An 18,820-nucleotide genomic window follows, 5' to 3' on the forward strand; every position below is an offset into this window, starting at 1 on the left:
CTCTTGGCACGTAATACAAGTCTTGTTTTCCCTGCTTCCTCTGAAATGATTCTTAGGAAAACAATGAGCATGTGGATTATTTCCAAACTCTAACCAATAATAATATAATACATTAGACAAAAGAAGGGAAAGTGCACTTAGGAAGAATACTATAGAGTGTTTTGTGAATGAATGGAAAACTTTGGAGCCTAAACTTGGCTCTACAGGTAGTCAACACTAATTACCAAAATATCAGAATTAAGAAAAGTCCTTCTTTTAGAGAGAACAAAATCTCAGTAGGGAAAGAAACCCTAAGCAACTCAGGTTTGAGTTTTGAGGCACAACCACTGATGGATTAGTGTCACAAAATATGGTCTATTAATGGCAAAAAAATTGTTCTGACTTAAAACAAGTGAAATAGTAACAATGACTGAAGTCATTATCATGTACAATGTGAACATTTTACACATATAATATTAATTATCTGAAAAAAAGCAAAGTAAACAAGAAAAAGTTTTTAGATAAATGAGAGAACATTTATAAACACAATTTAAGATATAGGATAGTATAAGGTTTAGTATCAAAAGAAAGAAATGTAAGACAAGTAAAACAGAACCACATTATAACAGTCAATAAAAAGAGACTATAATCTCATTTATTTCTATAGATTACTTTTGTCAGGCTAGTTAAAGAGAAACTGAAATGCTTGAGGTTAAAAAAAAAAAAAAGAATGAATGAATAAATAAATGAATTAGGAAATAGGCCAAGTCAGAAATGAGAACACTGAGAGACACTGTTCTACTTTCAAGTGTCATCAATGCAAAATTAGAATATGAAGAGATATAGGTAGTTTTGAAAGAAAAATAACATAAGTATGATAAGATCAGTAAGAGATGACAAGGAATAGTGTAGGGATCCCATGTTTGCCATTTAAGGTACTAGTAGAAGGTAAAACAGACTGTATTTAACTCCTGGCAAACAGGCTCTGTGGTTTTTGTGAAACTCAGGTTGTTCCTTCTCAATCTCTTTGAATAAATGGACTTAATACCTTCAAAAAATAGTATTATACTAGGACTACTCTCACCTACATGCTCAAGATAAACTTCTGGCAAACAATGACCACAAGGAAATGGTCTTTTAAGGTTTTTGAAGGGAAAAAGAAGAAGCAGTAAAGAGGTGGGAGAAGGAAGGAAGGAGAAAGGAAGAGAGAAAGAAGAGGAACAGGAAGAAGGAAGAGAACAGCAGTAAGTAGGACATGTGGCTTTTTAGGCCTAACACTTTTATTATCTGGTCTTTTACAAAAAACGATTCTGTCAATCTCTGTTCTAGATTGCATCTCTGCCTTATCAGCATTTAAAGTTGATGCCTTTTAAATGGTTACCTCTAGTTCCAACCTCAACCATGCACCACACTTAGAATCTGCTAACATTTATCTTTCCAACTTTTCTTTTCCAAAATTAAATCTATAATAACTTCCCTATAATTTTCTCTATATCAGTAAATGACTCCCTAATTTATGTAGTTGCTTGAGAATCATTGGAATCATGCTAGACTCCTCTCTCTTTGATTCTGAGAGCAAATACTTGTGGCCCCATCTTCAAGATACCTACCAATTCTCAGCACCTCTAGCATGGTTTTTGCCATCACCCTCTCCCCTCTGGAGTACAGCACAGCCTCCTAACTAGTATCTCTTCTCTTGCTCAAGCCTGCCTACCAATCACCCCACTCAGTACAGTCACCACACAGAAGTCAGACATCCTTTTAAACTGTAAATCAGATCTGATGATTTAATCTAATTGACATTTACTCAAGATAAACTGAAGGTTTTTCACATCCCTCAAAATCAAATTATTATATCTACATGGCACATGCTACTACTATTTATAAAATCCTCCTACTAGCCTCCTCCATACCCACCAGCTTTCACCCACTGTCATTATCTAAATAGTCCAAGAACACACTTGCCTAACAGATGTAGCACCTGATGTTCTCTCTGCCTGGAATACCATCAATCTACAGAGCTTGTACTCTCACTTTATTAAGTCTCCTGTTTAACGTGGACCTCATTAAAAAGATTTCTCTGATCTCCTTGCTAAATATGCTTTAGTCTCCTGTTCCCTGGAGAAGTCTCTTCACAGAACTTACCACCAACCAACATATTGTTTGTCCCTCATTGTAATACAAGCTCTGTGATACCAGGACATCATTCTGTAGTACCTAAAACATAACTGGATCACAGGGAGTGTTCATCATCATGTTTTTGTCAAATGGGTATATGGAAGTAGCTCATGAATATATACCAGCTAACAAAAGGTGTCCTAAGAAAACAGAGAGGTGAATGATTGTAAAAGAGAAACTAACAACAACAAAAAAACTAAGGTGAAGCCAACTAGCTTTTGATTATGAGTATAATAAATCATTCTAAAATGTTGAAGAAAAAGAAAAGCATTTATGAGTAGGATGGAGTCCTTGGTCATTTCCAAAGGTCTGAGGCTAAAAATGGAAATTTCTGAAAAAATATTCCAGTATTCCAAAGATACTGGAATTAAAAAACAAGACCTTCAAAGGGTACAAACCCTAAACCAAATGACCTAAAATTAACTTCCTCTGGTCTTCATCTGCCTATGAATTCACTAACTCACCTGAGTGGCACTGGCTTGGGAATTCCTTCTCTAATATCCAGGGCTCTTCTCCTTGCTCTATTTTGAAGATCACTTCTGGCTTAGTAACGCAATACCCTGTTAAGACAAAATAACACAGGGCTGGGACTAAATAGCTTATCTTTGGGAATAAATGCAAAAATGAAGGGAAAGAAAGGTACAACTTCAGAAGTGCTTAGAGAAGATGCTCAGATGAACCAACCACTGAGAGATAAGAATACATTTTTTACATAGAAGACTAAAAAGATCAGTCACTTCATAGCATTGAATCTCAAACTTTAAAACAGCAAATTATGAATCTCAAGCTTTAAAACAGAAAACCACAGGGCTTTTACTGTTCACTGTCAGCAACTAAGAAGTACATGCAATTGGTAACCACACTAAAACCAAAAAATTCTCACCAACTGAGACAAGGTTACTGTAATTTTCCAGGATCACATCTCTGTATAGTATCTTCTGAGCAGGACCCAACAGACTCCATTCTTCCTTGGTAAAGTCCACACACACATCCTTGAATGACACTTGCTCCTGTAAGAGAATATTCCCTTTATATATGAAGTAGTCAGAATGAAATTGTATAGAAAAAATTTACTGAAAAATGACAGAATGCCTCCTTTTAAGCTTTACTGTATATATTTTGCAAAAATTGAGTTTCCACTAAGGACTTAGAACTGTCCTAGTTGCTATAAATATTACTGATGCTAACATAAAACATGGTTCCTGTTCTCAAAGTGCTTATGACCTCATTAGGATAAGTACATGTGAACACTTAAGAAGATGGATATTGCAGGAACTGGCAGTGTATACAAAGTGGATTGGAGTTATAGAGAACATTTTTTTCCTACTATCTTTTACATTACCATGCTAATTTTCATCAGGAAGTAATATCTGCAGTTGTTAAAATAAACAGTGAGATTACAATGTATATGGCACAGGCCCTGACCAAGAGAAGTCCATGATTAGTTGAAAAGACTTCACCAGAGAAAAGGATGAGCTCTGCTTGAAGAGATCATCTTCTGGAGATGATCTCTTCAAGCAGAGCTCATCCTTTTTTGTTCATAACACAATATTTGATATTCAGTAAAAAAAAATTAGTGGTATGTGAAATAAAAGGGACCAAGAAACAAATTTATTTGTTCATAACACAATATTTGATATTCAGTAAAAAAATTTAGTGGTATGTGAAGTAAAAGGGACCAAGAAACAAATTTATTTGTTCATAACACAATATTTGATATTTGGTAAAAAAAATTTAGTGGTATGTGAAATAACAGGGACCAAGAAAAAAAGGGAATACAAGCAGCCACTCCAGTCAGATGTGGTGGCATATGCCTATAATCCCAGCCATGTAGGGGAGACTCACAAAGGGACTGGCAAGCTTGAGGCCAGCTCAGACAACCTATTAACAAGATCCTGTCTCAAAATAAAAAATTTAAAAAGGCTACAAATATAGCTAACATAAAGCTCTTGCCTAAAATGCACAATACCCTGGCACTGAAAAACAAACAAAACAAGAAAAGCAGATCCATGGTTGACCCAGATACTGGAAATAAAAAACAAGATCTTCAATATAAATTATGATGAATATGTCCAATAAAAAAGAGGAAAATATGAAGAAAATAAATGAGAGGATGGTAAAAGCTCAACAGATAAATGAGTTTATGATGTATGGAAAAAGGGCTAGGACCATAGGCCTGAGACTGATGTCCTTTGAAAGGTCACCCTTTGTTGGATTTCTGGGAACTTGGAATTTCAAGAGAATTTTCATTATCATTCCCTGATAAGAACAACCCACTGAGCCTGAACTGCTTATGTAAACAATATTGTTTATTCTGCATATGTGCTTTCCTTCTGGGAGTCTAGAATTTTGGGATATGCTACGACAGTGGTCCACTTTTTCTCTGAATATAACCCTTGTTGCTCTGCCACTACAACTTATTTTTAAAATGGACATGTTTCTTTCTCTTTCTTTTTCCCTAGCTCCTCCCTAATCTCTCCCTCTCCCTAATTTTAGGGGAAAATAGGATTATCTTTCTTTACCATCCTAGGCAGAATTATCTGTCCCTGAGTAAACATCCACCATAGGAATGAAGTAATCCAGACTTTGGGGATGGTACCAGAAGATCTCAGAAATGACTCTCTTTCAAATTAACAAGTGAATTACAGTTCCAGACAGAGAAAATGTGGAATGTAGCCTTTAAATCACCTCTTTTAAAACCCCCCTATTCCTGCTGATGGGCAGAATCACAGCCTTTGGGACAGGAGTCCCCTGTGTTTCTTCTTTGCTAGCAAAGCAATAAACCTTCTTTTTCCTTTTTCTCAAAACCATGTCTTCATTATTAAGATTGGCATTGGGAACAAGGACCAAGCTTTTGGCAACAATACTAGACAGACAGTACCTATATAACTAGTGCCTGACAAAAACTCTGGGTGCCAAGTATCTTTGGGCTTTCTTGGTATGTATTTCATGAGTCATGGCTAGAGGACTTAAGAGGAAGAAAGCTCTTAGAATCTTGCTCATTATGCTTATATCCTTTTCATATGTACTAAACTACAGCCATTAAGAATGACTATATGCTGAGTCATTCTAGGGACTCACTCCACCTAGGATGATCCTGGAGACTTCTTACACATATATATACACATACAGTGGGGCATATCAGAGCTAAAAAACACAGTATCTGAAGTTAAGAGCTCAGTAGATGGATTCAAATTCATACTAGAAAAAGATGCAATCTAAACCAGTATGCATCTAACAAGGCTGTTGAAATGCATTAGGAAAAAACTGAAAGAAATGAAAGGAGAAAATGACCAATCTACTTTACAATTAAAGACTTCAACCCACCTGAATACTGATAGATCAAATGCAGAAAGTCAGTAAGCATATAAAGGACATGAGTAGCATGTTAATTGATCTAACTGACATTCATACAGTACTCTATCCAAAATCGTAAAGGACACATCCTATCATCCTACTGTCCTGTATAACTAATTAAAACAAATAAAAAATAAAAAATTATTTTTCTTTTTCTAATTTTTATTTTTATTTCACATACTCGTATACACGTTTTACTTTTTTACATTCTGCATTATTGTGTGTATGTATGTATGGGTGTAAGTGGGGGGTGGGGTGGGGGTGTTAGTGTTCTCACTAATGTGGATAGGTACAAAAATATATAATATAAATGTTCATATAATTTTTTATTCATTTTAATTGCTCTCTTATTCATTTTTTGTTTTTAGTTTTTAGTAGTGGGGATTTAACCCAGGGGTGCTTAACCACTGAGCCACATCGCTAGCCCATTTTTAATTTTATTTAGAGACAGGGTCTTGCTAAGTTGCTTAAGGCCTCAATAAGTTGCTGAGATTGGCTTTGAACTTGCAATCCTTCCGCCTCAGCCTCTCAAGCCACTGGGATTACAGGCATATGCTGTTGCACCCAGCTGGTGGGGTAAAATTTTACATGGGTTTGTTCTCTTTAGATCTTTTGTTTTTTTTTGTACATTCTTTCAGTTTATGTTCCTCTTATTACCCCTTCATTCTCTTATACCATTCGTAACCAACTTTTCCTGTACCTTTTTTCTTCCACTATTACTTTTAGTTATTTTTTATTCCCCTATCTTTATAGCCATCATCTGATTCCTTTCTCCTGCTTCTCCTTTGTTCACTTTTAAAATACTTCAAACTTTCTCTTGCCTTTCCACCATATTTTGTCTTCATTTAAGGAACTATAATTCCATTATATGGTAAAAGCATATAGTTTATGTAATTTGTACCCAATACATGTTGTGATTATTAATACAGTTGATGGCACAGTAGACACCTGCTGGTTAATGTCTGATTGAGGTCATAGTTGTTTATTATTAGCATTGATGTTAAATGCTGACCCCACTATTCATCTTTAAGTAGCAGAGATATCCAAGTAGACACGGGACATTTATTTTAAGGATGTACATAGGTTGTTAACATTACTAGTCCTTGCTCTGTTTCTCTAAGAGGATCTGTGAAATGACAGGCATACTTTAAGTTTACAGAGTAGAGATCCTGATGAGTACCTCACAATTCAGTAACCTTGATCCTCACTGAACACACAAACTAGCCCTACTTGAGCCTCAACAATACTTCAACACATAGAATACAAGGAAGAAAAACCCCAAACCAAAGTAAACCTGAAGTAAAAATAACTAGAGAGGGAACTCAGGTCCACTTCTAGATATCTACTCATACAGCAAAAGCCAGAGAGAAGTCCCTAGACCAAAAAAGATAACTACACATTGGTGGACACATGTATAAAAGAGGAAGAAGAATCAAATGTAACTTATGTACAAGTCCAATCTGAAAACATGAGGAAACAGGCAAACAAGTCTCCCCACAAAATTCACAAACCAACAAAGAAACCCATATATATGGAAGTAGATGAAATTTCAGAGAAAGACCAAAACAATGAGTGAACCAAAAGAATATCTAAGGAGTGAATTAGAGAGAAAATGCAGGAGGTGAAAGGCCATTTCAAAAAAGAAATAGAAAGATATTAAAAAGAAAAAAAATCAGAGCTCCTGGAAATGTAAGGCATAATGAATCAAATTCAAAATTCAATTGGAAGTATCATCAACAGTAGAGATCATAAACAAAATAGAACTCCAAACCTCAAAGGTAGAACTCAGGCCTTGAAGACAGGGTATGTGACTCCAAATACTAAGCATGCAATAAATGGGGTGGGGGGGAAGACCATGATCAGAATATATAAGAACTCTGAGACAATAGCAAGAGATCAAACCTGAGAGTCATCATGATAGAAGCGAATGGGGAAATATAGGCTAAAAACATTATGAAACTTTTCAGGGTGATAGAAGCAGAAAAATTTCCCTACCTTAAAAATGAGATAGACATCTACATACAGGAGGTATACAGGACTCCTCAAATAGACAAGATCAAATCAGAACTTCTCCAAGATACATCATAATTAAAAAGCCTAACATAGAAAATAAGGGAAGAATATTAAAAGCTCAAAGAGAAAAATGTCAGGTCACATTTAGAGGAAAAACGAGTAAGGCCTACTTCTGACTCTCAACTCAAACTCTAAAATCAAGAAAGGTCTGGAATAAGCTCTAAAAGGTCTGAAAGGAAAAACTGTAGCCGAGATTGCTATATCTGGAAAGTTATCTATCAGAATTGATGGACAAATAAAAATTTTCCAGATAAAAATAAACTAAAAGTGATAACCACTGAGCCAACACTACAAAGAGTACTTAAAGATACACAGAGGAACCCCAAAATAAACCCCACAGCTCCCAAACATATGAAGTTCACTAGAGAACCATTAACTAAATGAAAACCAAGACAATTAAATACAGCAAACTAACCAAAATGGCAGGAAGTAACAATCATCTATCCATAATAACACTCAATATAAATGTTCTCAACTCCCTAATTAAAAGGCACAGATTGTTAGAATGTATTAAAAAATAAGATCCAACTATATGCTATTTGACGAGACTCATCTCATAGGCACAGACATTCACAGGCTAAAAGTGAAGAATGGGAAAAATATTCCATTCAAATGGAGTCCCAAAACAAGGAGGAGTAAGTAGCTATTCTCATATCGACAAAGCAGATTTCAAGCAAAAATTAATCAGAGGAGACAAAGAAAACCACTAATTATTGGTGAAGGTAACAATTCAACAAGATGACTGAACACCACAAATAATTATGCCATAAATCTAAGTGTACTAATTACACAAAACACTACTTCTTCACATTAAACCTCACTACAATAATACTAGGTGATTTTAAATATCCCTATCACCTGTTCATCTAAACATAAAATCAACATAGGTACATCCATCCTAAATGATACTATAAATTAAATGGATCCACAAGATATGTATGGCTGAATTTACTTTCTTCTCAGAAGCTCAATGAGATTTTTAAAAAATAGATCATATTCTAGGTTAAAATCCAAATCTCAGAAAATACCAAAAATTGATATATCCATGCATCCTATCAGCTCATAATGGAATGAAACTAGAAATCAACAGCAAGAAACATTAAAGAAATCACAAAAACACATAGAGATTGAACAATACATTTTTTTTATTTTTTTAAAATTTTTTCAAAGAGAGAGAAATTTTTAATATTTATTTTTTAGTTTTCGGTGGACACAACATCTTTATTTTATTTTTATGTGATGAAGAGGTTGAACCATAACCCAGCGCATGCCAGGCGAGCGTGCTACCGCTTGAGCCACATCCCCACCCCCAATACTCTTTTTTTTTTATTATTTTTTTTAAGAGAGAGTGATAGAGGGAGAGAGAGAGAGAATTTTTTAATATTTATTTTTTAGTTATTGGCAGACACAACATCGTTGTTGGTATGTGGTGCTGAGGATCAAACCCGGGCCGCACACACGCCAGACAAGCGCGCTACCGCTTGAGCCACATCCCCAGCCCCCCCAATACTCTTTAAAAAAGAAAATTCTTTAATTGTTGTTGGACCTTTATTATTTATGTATTTATATGTATTGTTGAGAATCAAACCCAGTGCTTCACACATGCTAGGCCAGCACTCTACCACTGAGCCACAACCCCAGCCCCTGAACAATACTGTTTTAGACAAGGAATGGATCATAGAAGAGACAAGAAATAATAATAATAAAAAAAATTCCTACAAACAAATCATAACAAATGTACAGCATATCAAATCTCCAGGACAGCATAAAGGAAGTTCTAAAAGGCTAGTTTACAGACTTGAAATCTTACATTAAAAAAACCAAAAAAATCCAAATAATCTAATGTTATGACTCAGGGCCTTAGAAAAGGAAGAAGAAAAGTCAAAAATGGTAGAAGACAGGAATAATTAAGATCATAACTAAAATTAATAAAACAATATACAGAATCAATGTAACAAAGATAAACAAGATTGATAAACCTCTAGCCAAACTAACCAAAAAACCAAAAAACAAAACCAAAATATGCATTCAAAAACTCTTCAAGAAAGTAGGTGAAAAGAGTATACCTTGTTCAAATGGGTTTAATCCCTTGGATGCAAGTTTGGTTCAACCTATACAAATCAATAAATACAATTCACCACATAGATGAAAAGTAAGGACAAGAGTCATGATTATTTCACAGATAAAGACAAGATCTTTGATAAAATCCAGCATCTATTCATGTTAAAAATGCTGGAGGACCGGGGTTGTGGCTCAGTGGTAGAGTGCTTGCCTAGCATGTGTGAGGCACTGGGTTCAATCCCTGGTACTACTTAACAAAATAAACAAATAAAATAAAGATATTATGTCTATCTATAACTAAAAACAAACAAATAAATAAATAAATAAATAAATATTAAATAAAGAGTTTTAAAAATGCTGGAGAAACTAGGGATAGAAGGAATTCACCTCAACATTACAAAGACTATATACAACAAACCCAAAGCCAAAAATCATACTGAATGAAGAAAAACTGAAAACATTTCTTCTAAAATCAGTAAGAAGACAATACCACGTCTATTCAATATAGTCCTTGAAACTAAAACCAGAGCAAACAGGCAAGAAAAGGAAATTAAAGGACACTATATGTTTGCTGATGACATGATCCAATATCTGGAAGACCCGAAACATTCCACTAGATGACTCTTAAGAGTTGATAAATAAATTTAGCAAGGTTAATAGGATACTAGATCACTATTCACAAATCAAGAGCTTTCCTACACTCCAGTAGAAACTCTGCTGGGAAAGAAATTAGGAAAACTCTACCAGTCAGAATAATCTCAAAAAATAAAATACTTGAAAATTAATTTAGACCAATTCCCAAGTATTTTATTTTGTAGAGGAGGTGAAAGCCCTCTTCAATGAAAACTATATGAATACTGAAGAAAGACAATGAAGAAGACCTTAAAAGACAGAAAAACTTCCCATATTCTTGGGTAGGCAGAAATAATACTGTGAAAATGGCCTTACTTCAATGCAATCCCTATCAAAATACCAATGATATTCTTCACAGAACTAGACAAGACAGCCCTAAAATTCATTTAGAAGAATAAAAAGACCCTGAACAAGAAGAGATATTCTGGAAGCATCAAAATACTGGAGCTCAAATTATACTATAGGGCTATAATAACAAGACCAGCATGATACTGGCATCAAAACAGACTTGAAGTGGCCTGGGGTTATGGCTCATTGATAGAGTGTTTGCCTAACACATGTGAAGCACTGGTTCAACTCTGCACAACAGAATAGCATAAATAAAATAAAGTATTGTTTCCATCTGCACTAAACAAACAAACAAAAATAGACATAAAGATCAATAGAAAAGAAGACAGAGATAAACTCACAGTTACAATCATCTGATACTTGACAAAAATACCAAAAATATGTGAGAGGAAAAGATATCCTTTTTAATAAATTGTGCAGGAAAAACTGGATACCCTATGTAGAAAAATGAAACAAGATCCCTATCTCTCATCCTGCACATGTCAACTCAAAGTGAATGAAAGACTTAGAACTAGACTATAAACTTTGCAATTGCTAAGAAAACATAGGCTAACACTCCAACATATTGACATAGGTACTGAATTCCTTAACAATATCCCTGAAGCTCAAGAAATCAAACTTAGAATTAATAAATGAATCAGCATCGAATTAAAAAGCTTTGGCACAGCAAATAAACTACAAAAAGTGTGAAAAGAGAACCTATAGAATGGAAGAAAATCTTTGTCAGTTATTTTTCTGACAGAGTATGAATATCCAGAATTTATAAAGAACAAACAAAAACAAAACACCAAATAAACCAAGTGGCAATGAATAAATGGGCAAAAGAACTAAATGGACTAAACGGATGTTCCTCAAAAGAAGAAACACAAATGGCCAACAAATGTAAGAAAAAAAAATGTTTAACATCCCTAGCAGTTAGAGAAATATGAATCAAAACTATATTGAGATTTCATTTTACCCTAGTGAGAATGGCAATTATCAGGAATACAAATGATAAGCCAGCCATGGTGGTACATATCTGTAATCCCAGAGACTAGGAAGGCTGAGGGAGGAGGATTCTCAAGTTCAAAGGCAGCCTCAGCAATTTAATGAGGTCCTAAGCAACTTAGCAAGACCCTATTTCAAAAAAATAAAATTAAAAAGGGCTAGGAATTTAGCTCAGCGTTTAAGTGCCCCTGGGTTCAATTCCCAGTACCAAATAAAAAGAATACAAATAATGATAAATGCTGGTGAGAATGCAGGAAAAAAGATATGTTCATTCATTGCTGATGATACTACAAATTAGTATAACCACTCTGGGGATTTTAACCAGTATGGAGATTCCTCAAAAAACTGGGAAGGGAACCACTAGCTATTTCACTCAAGATTTATCCAAAAGAACTAAAATCTGCCTACTATAGTGAATAGTCATCTATGTTTATAGCAGCACAACTCACAATAGCCATATGGAACTAGCCCAGGTGTCCATCAACAGATGAACAGATTAAGAAAATATGGAATATATGGAGTTTTACTGGGCCATTAAGAATGAAATCATACCCATAAATGGAACTGGAGAATATCATGTAAGTGAAATGAGCCAGACTCAGAAAATTAAGAGTCGAGTGTTCTCTCTCATATGTAGAAGTTATGAATGAAGCAGGGAAAATGGATGGTCAGATATCATAAGAACAGGGAAAAGATCAAAAGAGTAGAGGATTAAAGAGCAGGGACAGGAAAGGGGAGAAAATGTATAATTAATTTGACAAAATTAGGCAATGTGCATGTACAAATATACCATAGTGAACTCTACCTTTAGGTAAAATAAGCACCAATTAAAAATATACAAATGGGGGTTGGGGCTATAGCTTAGTGATACAGCACTTGTCTCACATGCATAAGGCACTAGGTTTGACACTCAACACCAAATAAAATAAAGATTTAAAAAAGAAATAAATGTAAAATATATATATTTTGTATATATTTATAGAATAGAAAGCAGACCAGTAGAGTGGTAGAAAGGGAACAGGGGGAAGGAGTACAGGAGTACAGGAGGGAAAGGAGGGGCACTGGGGACTGAAATGGAGTAAATTAATTTCCATTCATGTATGATTATGTCAAAATGAACTCAACTATTATGTACAACTATGAAGCTCTAATAAAAGCCAAAAACAAAAAAACTCAACGTGAAAGAGAAAACTTTAGGGGTACAGAATAGAGGACACTACAACAAAATAAACACAGCTAGAAAACTACTAACGTCTTTGAAAGAGAGGTGAAGATTTACACAAGAAGAAATAAAGGAAGGAAAAGAATGACAAGAAATGTTATGTTTGCTAATAGACATAAGGAACTGAAAGATTCTGATTAAGTTTAACTGGAATCCCAGAAAGGAAGTAGCAAATATTTGGTGTGTCGGGGTGGGGCGGGGGGACAGCTGAGAATTTTCTCAAACTGATAAAAAAGATATCACACCTCAGAATCAAAACCTTCCAGAATACAGGATAAGTACACATAGAGAAAACAAAACCAAATAGTATCAAGTAACAACTGCAAGAAAAAAAAGGAGAAATTCTCATAAGCTGCCAGAGTTTTGGAAAAAAAAAAAATCACTGCTTTCAAGGCGGGGAGAATATTTAAAATGTTTCAGGGTGGGGTGTAGCTCAGTGGTGAGTATTTGCCTAGCCAGCATGAGGCCCTGGGTTTGAAATGAAGAAATGAAAAAATTAAAATAAATAAGGCTGACTTTAGATAACAACAACAAAGTTTCAAAAGATATTGGGATGGTATACTTTAAAGTACCAAAGGGGAGAGAGGGTGAGCTCTTAATCCAGAATTCTGTACTCATCAAAAATATCCTTCAGAAACAAAGAAATGCAGACATCTTTAAAAAAAAAAAAAAAAGTTGAGAGCATTTCTAACTGTAAGACCGGCACAAGAAATAATAAAAGAAGTTCTTTGGGCTAAAAACAAATGATCATAGATGAAGTAGAAAACTGCTGTTACAAAGAAGGAAAACATAGGAAAGAGCAAGCATTTTAAGTAAATATAAAGCTACTAACTATCTAAAGCTATAGAAGTCTTACAGGGTTGAGAAGACAGGGAGAAGAAAACAAGATAACAGCAGCACCCAGGGCAGGAAGTAGTAGATGTCACCATACTGTTGCAATTTAACTGTCTTGTTCTTGCATACTACAATAAACTCCAAATGAATTAGAGATTTAAACATAAAACACATAATGTGCTAAATTTTAGGATCAGATTCTTTATAATCATGAAGTGATAACAACTTTGAAATTATTCCCTTAAATGCTATAAAGTTTAAACCCATAAAAGATTGATATAAAAAAGTAGTAATTTGCAACTCATATAAAAAAACAAGTAAATTGTGCTCTATATGTGTAATATGAATTGTAATGCATTCTGCTGCCATATATAACAAATTAAAATTTAAAAATGCAAAAAAACAAGCATTATCATCTCTAATATATAAAGAGCTAACTAGACACAGGATGGGAGCAAAATGTGCATAATAACAGACAGTTCACAGAAAAATACAAAGCACTCTTAGTCATGTGAAAAGGTACTCAGCTTCATCCAGAGTGAAGAAAACTGCAGATGCTAACTACACAAAATACCACTTTTTACGTATCTGGTACCCAAAATCCAAAGGTTGAAACACACCTCTATGGGAGAAGCTGTGGAGAAATAAGTCCTCATGAATTGCCAATGAGACTAGGACAAGGCAGTCTCACTAAGTTGATCAAGCTCTGGGAATTAATCTAACAGACAAATCTATCTATGGATTATTTTGTGTGTACATTCATGCACATGTGTGAATGCATGGTTACTCATTCCAACATGGTTTACAATAACGAAAAGTTGGAAGTAGTTTAGAAAGAAGCAACAATCCATGTTCTGGTCACGGCAATCTCTGGTGTATGTAAGTGAAAAAAGAATGGAAAACAGTGTACAGGCTTGCTACTCAAAGGGTGCCCTTGAGCAGAATTGGCTTCACCTGGAAGCTTATTAGAAATTCAGAATCCAGGATACCATCTATATCTACTAACTCAGAATCTGCCATTAACATGACACTAGAAATACACAGGCCCATGTAAGTCTAAGAAGCCCTAAAGGACAATGGATTCCTTCTTAAATAAAGGGAGGGGGTATATAAGAATATGTACAGGGCTGGGGATGTGGCTCAAGTGGTAGCGCGCTCGCCTGGCATGCGTGCGGCCCAGGTTCGATCCTCAGCACCACATAACAACAAAGATGTTGTGTCTGTCGAGAACTAAAAAATAAATATTAAAAATTCTCTCTCTCACTCTCTCTCCTCTCTCACTCTCTCTTTAAAAAAAAAAAAAAAGATATTGTTTCCACCTAAAACTAAGAAATAAAATAAATATTAAAAAAAAAAAGAATATGTACACTTATTTCTTTTAACCAGATAAAGAAACACTGGAAGGACAGAAAAGAAACTATTTTTAAAAATAGGGATCTAGAGTAGGGTGACCATACACTCCAGTTTGGGGCTGTCCCAATATATGCCAGTTATCCTAGCATATTAATTTAAAGAACTTCTTTCACACTCAGTGAAAGTATCTCTGTAGGATAAATATCACCCTACCTAGAGGCTGTATTTATGAGGTTAAAAATGCAAGCAGAAATGAAGAGAAAGGGAGGGCAAAATCTTGTATCTTTTAGATTATCGTTTTTCTGGTTTGAAGTTTTAATTTTTTTATTAATATAGTCAGTTTTTAAACATATTGGTATATTATTAATTCAAAAGCATTTGATTAAGAAAAAAAAATAAAACACATGAAACCAGTCAATAAAGCACAGAGGAGGAGTAAGTCAAGGATGGAAATATGGGTATAAAAATCACCTGGGACAAAAAGCAAAGATGCTTTCCTGAGGATTAGAGAGGAAATCAAGCATCAGAAACAGGGAGAGCTTATGGGCTAGAGTTGTGGCTCAGTGGTACAGCACTCGCTTAGCACATGTGAGGCCCTGGGTTCAATCCTCAGCACCACATAAAGATAAATAAATAAAGGTATTGTGTCCAACTACAACTAAAAAATATTTTAAAAAAAGAAAAAAAAAACAGGGAGAGCTTAAAGGATGATGTCACAGACACCAACAGAGGAGACATTCAAATCAGAGACTGAGGTCAATACTATCAAATATTGTTCCACGTCTAGTAAGGCAAAGATAAAAATATCTATTGGTTTTGTCTATAATTTGGTGGCTTTTTCTAAACTAACTCAGGTGAATGGTAGTAATGGGACAAGGCTGTATTTATCAGGTTATAAAATGCAAGACATAAGCCAGAACTACCTGTGACTGTATATAGAAACACCGAGCCAACACATTAAGGAATGCTGTTTTGAGGACATGTATCCCCTCCATTCCTCCGTACCTTTCAGGTTTTATTCTTGAATTAATCAGGATCATCAGAGAGCAGTCTAGTCAAACCTCTCAATATTTGGTCTTCTGAAAAGAGAGACTGGGTTTTGTGCACTGGGTTTTGCTCCAGCACTACTTTGTTTCTAGCCAAGAAATGATTATAGAAAATATATCACATTTATTTAAGGGATGTTATTAGAAAGATCACAGAAAATTTTACAATAACTTGGACAATCCTATGAAATTAAAAGTCTTTCATCTAATTTTGCCAACTGTCCTATTCTGAATTTGCTACACTCTATTTCCCTTAATGTAAATCTTTTGCCTAGTTTTACTTTTTCTCCTAAAAAAAAAAAAATGAGTCCTTATAAACTTAAAACAAAGTGGGAGTAAATAAACAAAACACTCACCTGGGATTTGTTCATTTTCCGCTCTTATTGGAGGAGGGAAAGCTAAGAGAGAAGGAAGGAGGATGTCAGGAGAAACTTGGCCTGCCTTGCAGTTCCTAGATTCACCTGCCTATACAGCTCCACGACAAAATACTTACCTGTCCATGTGTGGCTCCCATATGTGTTGAGTTTAGATATGATACTTTTCATTGAGTGTAAGCAAATATTTTTTCTTATTCATTTGTAACCAATTTAGGTTCTGTTACACAGAGAAATTAAAAACATGAAAAGATGAGTTTAAAATAACAGTAAATCTAAAGAAGTTAATAGTATGGATACCAATGTTGCAAAGGGAGAAAAACTATACCACATTTACCTGTTAACACCATTAATCCCTTGAGATCAGATAACCCAAGAAATCTCTAACCCTCCTTTATGGTGTGTTTAAGGCAAGATAAATTTTTTTTTTTTAAGAATGTTTGTTCTAACTTGCTTAGAATTTTTTTTTTTTTTTTTTGGTACTGGGGATTTAACCCAAGGGCAATTTACCACTAAGATACATACCTATCCCTGCTTATTTTTAAATTTTGAGGCAGGATCTCACTAAGTTGCTTAGGGTCTCACTAAATTGCTTAGGGTCTTGCTAAGTTTCTGAGGCTGGCCTTGAAATTGCGATTTTCCTGCTTCAGCCAATGGAGCTATTGGGATTACAGGCTTGCCCTACCATGCCCAGCTCAAAAAGATTTTTTAATAAGAAACTATGACAAAATGGATAGCAAGGGCCCAGGAATCTGCAGATCTTACATTTCTTGGTCCTGCCAATGACAAATTGCATGATGTGAATCACTTTCTCACAAACTATTTTTAATCTTTTAAATGTGGTGAAACAAAGAGGACCTGCCTGCACTACCACCCTGTGAATCTATAAGGCCAGGAGAGCAGGAAACTCAGCATCTCTCTAAATTCCACCCTTGGATGGTACACTGAGAGGTGCTAGCCTCAGTAAAGAGTGAACAGGATAAGAAGGATGCGGGAGACTTTTAACAAGAAGGGATGGCATTTTGTTAGCTGCCTCTGGTAAGCCTTTCATTCCAGCCCATGCTCCAAAAAGGTGACATTTCCTGTGCAGCCTAGGTGCCCACCCCTCTCAGCTCCAGCTCACCTCTCTTCTTAAACTTGTCCCAGACCTTCGACCGGCACACAGCCTTCGATGACTTCAGAATACTGTGTTACGATTATACATAATAAATAATAAATAAACAAGTAACAAATAAGGAATATCTTAGAATCCAGGTGTGTTAGGGCCAGCAAAATACCTTGGTGGCTAGATACGCCAGTCCTTTTCCTTTTCCACTTCACTAACACAAAGGCCTTAGGGACCAGTCCAAGCTCCAGCAGCAAGGGAGGTTTTCTTGGGATCCTCCCAGTGCGCTACATATACACAATAAATCTATAGGATATTGGCTAAAAACCTGAAGGTGCTCAAAACAACCCAAAGCGGCAAATATTCATAACATTCGCATTTTATAGAGAAGGAAGAATCTCACGTGGATTATTTGGTCAAGAGTAACAGTCACACCAGACCTGGCCCTCGCAGCCCCGCCCCTTCCCCGTGGGTCCAGCGAAAGGCCTACGTCACAACGTCAAGCACACGTCGCGCGCACGTCACACGCTACACACGCGCGGTCCCTTCCCCAGATCCCCGCCCGCCGCAGCCCCGCTCCCTCCCCGCTGGCCCAGAGCGTAGGAAAATCACACGTACTCCCCACCTGTGGCCACACGACGGCGCCGCGGGCTAGGCGCTGAGGCTAGACCAGTGCGGACCCCACGAGCACAAACACGACCGTTCCCGCGCCAGACCCGAGCCCCTTCCCCCGACAGGGATGCACCCGTCCGGATGGCCTGCTTCAACTGCAGATGCCCGAGGTCTCACCGCGGGGTCCGCGGGACTCCTCCTCTCCGCCTAGCATCAGCCGCCTCCTTCCGGTCCCCGAAGCCTCCCGGGCCCCCTAGGCCTTTGCTCAACTCCTCCGGGCTCACCCGCCGCTCCCTCGCCGCGGGGACCCGGAGGCTGGCAATTGTTTCCCACGAGGGACTGGAGGCCAGGGACGACGAACTGGGGGGGGGGGGTGCGCATGCGCAGAGGGAGAGGCGGTGCGGCGGGATGGCTGGAACACAGAAAGGTAGCTGAGCTCTCGGAAGGGATGCTACTAGGAGTCACCTGCCCTCCATACCTCATTTTCCACTGTAGAATGAAGCTATTAACAATGTCTAGTTAGTAGAATTTCTATGAAAATCAAAAGCGGTTTGCATTGTAAAAGCACTTAGAACGCTGCCTGGCTCATAAATTGTTCAACACTTTTAAAAGTTTGTACTTCCCGGTATACACGATGCCCATGTCTCTAGAAATCATC

The 18,820-nt window shown here is 36.4% G+C and overlaps 1 protein-coding gene across 16 annotated transcripts in view; it reads right to left on the bottom strand.

Moving 5' to 3' along the window:
• Znf248 (zinc finger protein 248) overlaps positions 1–18,529 on the bottom strand; it is a 27,768-nt gene extending 9,239 nt beyond the window's left edge. The window contains exons 1-7 of one of the 16 annotated variants that reach the window (XM_078043149.1): positions 18,340–18,529; positions 17,723–17,837; positions 17,569–17,630; positions 16,565–16,665; positions 16,428–16,469; positions 3,041–3,167; positions 2,622–2,717 (exon numbers count right to left, since the gene is read on the bottom strand). In XM_078043149.1, coding sequence (XP_077899275.1) covers positions 2,622–2,717; positions 3,041–3,167; positions 16,428–16,442 — 238 coding nt within the window. In that variant the 5' untranslated portion in view covers positions 16,443–16,469; positions 16,565–16,665; positions 17,569–17,630; positions 17,723–17,837; positions 18,340–18,529. Of the gene's footprint in view, positions 1–2,621; positions 2,718–3,040; positions 3,168–16,427; positions 16,470–16,564; positions 16,666–17,568; positions 18,108–18,168 lie in introns of those variants that run through there. The other 15 variants (XM_021732536.3, XM_078043116.1, XM_013362445.4 and 12 more) reach the window with 15 other exon arrangements.
• Between the last annotated feature and the right edge of the window lie 291 nt (positions 18,530–18,820).

The sequence above is a fragment of the Ictidomys tridecemlineatus genome, chromosome 1 (assembly GCF_052094955.1).
Source record: "Ictidomys tridecemlineatus isolate mIctTri1 chromosome 1, mIctTri1.hap1, whole genome shotgun sequence".
Lineage (NCBI taxonomy): Eukaryota > Metazoa > Chordata > Mammalia > Rodentia > Sciuridae > Ictidomys > Ictidomys tridecemlineatus.